At 39.5% G+C, this 6,499-nt stretch overlaps 1 protein-coding gene across 1 annotated transcript in view; it reads right to left on the reverse strand.

Moving 5' to 3' along the window:
- Nucleotides 1-1,619: 1,619 nt before the first annotated feature.
- LOC119412240 (phosphatidate phosphatase LPIN2) overlaps nucleotides 1,620-6,499 on the reverse strand; it is a 10,961-nt gene continuing 6,081 nt past the window's right edge. Inside the window, exons 12-18 of the mRNA XM_037679223.1 lie at nucleotides 5,630-5,780; nucleotides 5,384-5,532; nucleotides 5,110-5,196; nucleotides 4,864-5,016; nucleotides 4,313-4,427; nucleotides 2,590-2,693; nucleotides 1,620-1,949 (exon numbers count right to left, since the gene is read on the reverse strand). Coding sequence (XP_037535151.1) covers nucleotides 1,799-1,949; nucleotides 2,590-2,693; nucleotides 4,313-4,427; nucleotides 4,864-5,016; nucleotides 5,110-5,196; nucleotides 5,384-5,532; nucleotides 5,630-5,780 — 910 coding nt within the window. The 3' untranslated portion in view covers nucleotides 1,620-1,798. The remainder of the gene's footprint in view (nucleotides 1,950-2,589; nucleotides 2,694-4,312; nucleotides 4,428-4,863; nucleotides 5,017-5,109; nucleotides 5,197-5,383; nucleotides 5,533-5,629; nucleotides 5,781-6,499) is intronic.

Genomic DNA, 6,499 nt, shown 5'->3' on the forward strand with positions numbered 1-6,499 from the left:
ACTGAAAAAGATGACCCCAGGTGGTTTGATATTTTTGTGTTTGCGTTAGTGTTTTTTTGTTTGCGTGTGTATTTTGTTTGTGTTTGCTGCGCGTTTTGCCATTTGCTGCGCATTTGCACCCATCGGCCACCGTAGTAAACACCTACCTGTCCCCAGCAGGAGTGGAGAGGCCACGGCTCAGAGTCAGCATGGGGCGATGACGACGTTGCAAACTCTGCAAAAGGAGCACTGCCTGCAGGTGTGAGGGATGTGATGTGGGCCTGTGTCTGCAGCCAGACAGGAACTGCTTTACTGTACCACCAAGACTCTAAAGTGTGAAGGGGCTGTTTGCAGACAGGTGGGATACTTTAAAAACAAACAAAACAGCAAAAATTCATGTACATAGTTTCCAATTTTGACTTGTTTTTGTACTTTGAGAGATAAAGACACCAAAAAAAAAGTGTTTTATACTGTTCAAATCTCAAATCAAACATGCAAAATCTGTTCATGTACAACTGCAGCGTTCTCTTCTTTTATTTTTCTTAATAAAACTTTCAAATTGCTTATTTATTTTAAACTGGTAATACACTTGTGCCATACAGTAAATCGTACAAACAACAAAAAAAAAAAAAACCTTGTCAGATACTGAAAGTTGTAAGTATTTGGTAGAAATGGGCAAAAGCACTTGCAATAAATTTTAGATAAATTGAGCAAAATAAAAAAAAATGTTCCTACAGCTGTAACTTTAGGTTCCATCCATAAAACACGGCTCACTTAAAATTAGCCTTGGTGACATTGTGAATCAGCACCTGCCTGAGTCTTACAGTTTTTAACAATGATCTTGTTTATTTAACTCCTTAGATGAAGAAAAAAGAGCAACACAACAGAAATAATCAAAATGTTCAGTGGACCCATACAAAAATTCTAAAAAAAAAAAATGTACTTAGTAAAATAAACAGAACAAACTACTACTACTTTGAGGGTCAAATACAAGATTTGGAATGCATTTGTATTCCTGTGCGTCATGTGTACAGAACAATGTGATTTGGAGTGTTTTCTCTTGGCTGAATGATAAAAACTTTCATAAATACATTGATAAATAATAAAAAAGCTGTGCTGAATAATCCAGTTCTTTTCTCAAACTTGGACATGCTGCACCTGCTTTGTGTAGTGTTATTTGTGGTACTGGAAAGTACCTGAAAGCAGATTTTTTTTAAATCTGTGGAATCACAGTGACCATTGTTTTGTTAGATTCAGTAGTCCTTACATGTTGAAGACAATAATAACAATAATTGACCTGCAGGCTTCTGTCATATGACAAAAGATCAAGCAAAAGATATCATTCATCTGAATGAAGTGCAATTTCACAACACATGCAAAAACTGGTCAGTCCACGTTGAATAAATCTAATTTATCGAGTGGTTTTAAAAATCAGACTATAAAAACTATCAAAATCCTAGCAAATATGTTTTTAAACAGTATGAAGTTTCTTGGTACATGAACTTAAATGTTCAAACCGTGCGAGCTTGGGTGTAGATCACACTTCCTCAGCTGGGCACAGATCACGTTGTTTGTATGATTCCAGTACCAACTGGTGATATACCATTATTTTTTTTCGAGAAGTGCACTTCTGATCGACGGTACCTGGGATGATTTATTTTGTTTGCGTTCTTTTGACTTCTTCAGAGTCTCCCTTTGAGTGTACGAAGCAACAGTTATCACTTCAACAGGGCAACTCAGTGAAAAGGCAGCCGTGCTGGTCAAACTTGAGAACGTACAGTCATTATTCTAGCATGAATCTGTGTAAAGTTCCACGAGTTTAAAGCAGATTGTCCAGGTCAACGTCAGGCAGAGGCTCCTTCCAGTAGGAGAAACTGCTGTACTCGGGACAGTCGAGCACAGAGGAAGTGCTGCCGTCGATGAGGAGCATGGGGAAGAAATGCTCCACCATCTCGCTGAGGTGATGGTACCTGCAACACACACACGAAACAGGAGTGTGCAAACCTGCCGCATGGTTTTATCAATATGAGTGCAATCATTCAGAAGCCATTGAAAACGTGATCCATATCGTCATTACAGCCCACCTCTGACAGAAAGGAGGTCATGTTTTTGCTCATGTCTGTTAGCAAAATATCATGAACCAATGGGCAAAATTTAATGAAACTTTTAGAACATAATGATTAAAAGTATATCTAACTTGTGGAGTCAACCTGATTCAAGGTGGACACCAAGGCTAATCAACCTTAGCTAACTCCAAAAATGACTAGAACTCTGTCAACTTTGCAGATATTGAACTAAAATTCGGTGTGGTAATAGCTGAGAGTCATCTCCAACACATATTATCAGCTCTACCTGAGCGCAGAAGAACTCACAGCTGCTCGACAGAGTTTGACTCAGGAGTTGTATGCTTCTACACCCCCGCCTGACAGATGGCAGTAACAATGTGCTCTCTGCTCAAGCTTTGACTCACAGTCTTCTTTCATTGTTCCCACCGTTTTAATTCACCGACAGCGTGCACAGTCTGAGCAGGAGCAAGCATTTGGACTTTGTGCTCTGGTTCGCCGAGGGAGCGGGCGTACTCGGAGAAAGACAAGAAAATGTCAGACTTACGAGGACTTGTTGCCTTTAGTCATCTCCTGGGTCAGTTCTCCTTTTGGATTGACGGTGAATATTCGGGCTTCAGACACGCCAACCTGCTTATAGGCATAAGCATCCTGCAAAAAAAAAAAAAAACAGTTTTACAAAAGAGCTTTAGTGTTAATTTTATCTAACATTTATTGTACTTGTGTATAAGAAAATATAGTTTGAACTCATAAAACCTTTAGCGTAGAAAGCCCCAATTCCAGATGTATTTTAAATGCAAAATCCACAATAATTTTTAGGAAATTACTGTTAAATTTATTGCTATTTGTTTTTCGTAAACAGAATCCTCTCCCAGTTGCTCAGGAAAACGAACATTTCTCTCTATTCTGTCATTTAATGTCCGTTTTCATTCTGTGACTGCACTAAAGGCTGCTTCACACTGGTCAGCCTCGTCATCTTCCACCTTGCTTGAAAAGAGGGCTCTTATTAAAATTAATGTCCTGCACGGACTAGTTTATCTACGGTAAATGATTCACGTTTTGTTACCTAGCAAGGTCATAAACAGCATCGAAACACAGGTGGAGTCTGTTTATTTGGAGAGGGAGGAAGAATGACCAAAACACACGTTTTATTGTCACACGGTGTTTACTGCCAGACTTTAGTGGCAGCTGGCAGGACACTGGTGTACCTGGTTTAAATGGGGTTCTAGATCAATATGGACTCTCCCTAGTCCAGTGGATATTAACATTAGTCAATAGAGTTTGATTCTGTTCAGGGCATTTGCTATATTTTTGTCACTTTAAGCAGAATAAAAGCATACATATTTTAAAAGACTTTTCTGAGACTCTGTTGGTAGTTATCTTTTGCAGACTGCTGGAGCATTATACTATGGCCCAATAAATTAGTGACAAAGTTAAGAACTTTATTTGATGCCCAGACTTCACTATCTTTTCAGTGTTTAACAGCATGACCTACAGAAAGGTGATTTATTTGGATATTTAAAAATTGGGCATTTCATTTCCACCGATCCCACCTCAGCCAGTCATAACGAAATCTCCCAAGCAGCAGTCTTTGTATTTTCAGGTGTCCAAAAAGCACAATGGAGTATTCTACCAAACCTCAGCCACTAATCAGGCCTTGAAGAGAAACCTGAGCTCCAACAGCGACGACCCACACAAGGTTTGTGCCAGAAGTGGAGACGGATAAATTCCTTTCTGAAGCACAGAAGTGTCACAGTCATCTTTAGAGACATCTAGTGGCCTCCAGTGTAAAGAGCATCTTCAATGAACCGCTTCACGTCAGAGAGCCGACTGCTGTTTAATCTCATGTAGCATTTCTGTCTAATATTGGGCTGTCAATGTAGTGCTTTGAACATGCATTTTTTGTGGGTAAAATAATAAAACATTGTTATTTAATGAATAATCTTGTTAAAATGTGTGCCATCATGGCATTTACTTGTGACTTCTTGACTGCTACAAACACAACAGATAAAAAAAAAACCATCTAATTTACAAAATACCAGTTTGAAATGACCCTTGACTCGTTTCATTGATCACGTGACTCTAGACAAACGAATCACGCTCGGACACAGCGATTCTGAAAGCGCTATTTTAATTTTTCTCCATGCCAGAGCTTCAGCGTCAAACGGCCCATCACTAGCCAGAAGTTTAAATCACAGCCGCATGCAACACAGCAACTTGAACGTTTGAAACTCAAACATTATCAGGAGCCACTTCGCAGCGAAGCTTACGTTAGTCCTGTTACCGAAGGCAGCGTAGAACGGTTGTCTGTGTGGGTTGAACAAGTCTCTGATGTCACTGAGACAGGCGATCTTAAAAATCTCCGGCTTCTTCTCAATCACCTCCCTGAGAAAACACGAGGAGGGTTTATTGTCACAGAGGTCAGATCTTTTCAACTAGATATATATTAATGAGATGCACAAATGAATCTGCGTGTCATTGGCAGGTCAAACATTTTAAAATCCCATATTTTTTCAAGCAACAAAACACACTTTGCATTTTTTGAACGAGTGAAGAAAGCTTGAAGGTAGTTGTATTTACTGTCTGAAAGATGTCTAAAACTAAAGTCGGACACGTTGCGGAGAGGTCTCAATCAACGTAATGCCTTTTAAAGTCAGTTTATACGTTTCCATTCTAGTTGTAGTAACAAAAGGTTTTGACCAGGGTTAACCAAACTTGCTTTAAGGTGCATTTCAACTTTCTACTTTACTGATTAGGACTTCAGGGAGGAATTAGAGGATTCCTATGGGACTAACAGTAGTTCAGAGGGTGTCTGTGTTACCTGTGCAGTGCTGAAAAGAGGCTGCTGGGAGCCAGCAGGACGGGGCCTTTGGGAAGGATGATGCCTTGGTCATTGACCCACTGTAAGTAGCCTTTAGTGATAGCAGCCATACCTATAGCCCTCGCTGAACAGTACAGGAACTTGTAGCCATTTCTGCAGGGGGACAAACATCAGGTTCTGACCAATGTCAGATCTAGCTGCGCAGTCACCTCGAACCTCGGTTAAAAAACATGCAATATAACATACTGGTGGATTTTGTGGTACAGTTTGGCAATTCCTTTGTGTGTCCAGTCTTTTCCAAACTGAGGTAAAATATGACCCAGAGCATCAGACCTGCAGGAGACAGAAAGTGAAATCTACTAAAAACAATTATTGATTTAATGTACAGAAAACAAAAAATATCAAATATATATGTAAAAAAAGTATTTAATGACTCCATACATGAAATTAAGTGTTTTTTAAATGTCAGAATCAGCAGTTAATTTACACCCAGACATGTTTTGAAGAGAACATGTTTTACTTGGTGATGGTGCCATCGATGTCCGATATAATCACCCGATCGTCCCAGTTCCACAGGTAGATAGCAGCCTCACAGCGACAGGTACCCTGGTACTGTGTGGTCACACTGAACACCACTTTATTGGCTCCTTCACACAGATTTAGATTCTCCTGTTAAAGGCAGACAATAGTTAAACATCTCTGCACCAACTGAACCTCTTTAAATAAAATGGACTTTTGGAGCGAGGTAGTTAAGAATATCTCTTACTATCTGTTTAGAAGTCAGACGTAAGGATTTGCGATAGATCTGGTTGATGGTCTGAGTAGCATTAATGGTTTCTGTGGAAAGGCTGTGAGGAATGATGGCTTTTCTGCCAAGACCCGCTGCCTCGTCACTGTCAACGTCGTCCAGAGTGGCTCTGAGGAAACAACAAAGGATATTAATACAATATCGTTGCAGGTAATACTTACGTTACTACAGAAAAAAGTCAAGACATGACCACAGCTGTTATCTAAGTACTGGATCATATTTTAACACAAATAAGTGGTACTGTTTATAAATCGACACAACAAACGAGCTGATTTAATTAGAGGCCATTGTGGATGTGATACTGCTAGTTTTTTATGAAACTAGTAGACAATTACCTTTATAACAAACATCACTTCTTCTTGTGGCTACTTTAATTTTCTGCCTGATGGCTAAAATATAGCAGCAGTTCATGTCAAAGTTTTCTGAACCACAGCACCAAATAAAAACTAATTCACGTACAAGGATTGTGCCCATGTTTACAAATGCACTTCTTAACACGACAAAGTAGTGAAACTACAGTACTTTAAAACTAGCTCTATACCTAAAAACTTGTACTCGAAAAATGTTCTTTCATATCACAAGTGATTAAATCGTTAAACAGTAAAAAGGTATAAATTACTGAGCTCAAAACTTCTTTTCCGTTAATGATGGATGTTAATGTCATGTTTGTATATGTATGTCCTTTATGTAAAAACCTGCTGACAATGATGCAAAACAATTTCCCTACGGGGACAGACAACCAACCAACCAGCCAACCAGCCCGCCCGCCCATCCATCCATCCATCCATCCATCCATCCATCCATCCATCCATCCATCCATCCATCCAT

Source organism: Nematolebias whitei, chromosome 7 (genome assembly GCF_014905685.2).
Source record: "Nematolebias whitei isolate Nwh7 chromosome 7, NemWhi1, whole genome shotgun sequence".
NCBI classification, from domain to species: domain Eukaryota; kingdom Metazoa; phylum Chordata; class Actinopteri; order Cyprinodontiformes; family Rivulidae; genus Nematolebias; species Nematolebias whitei.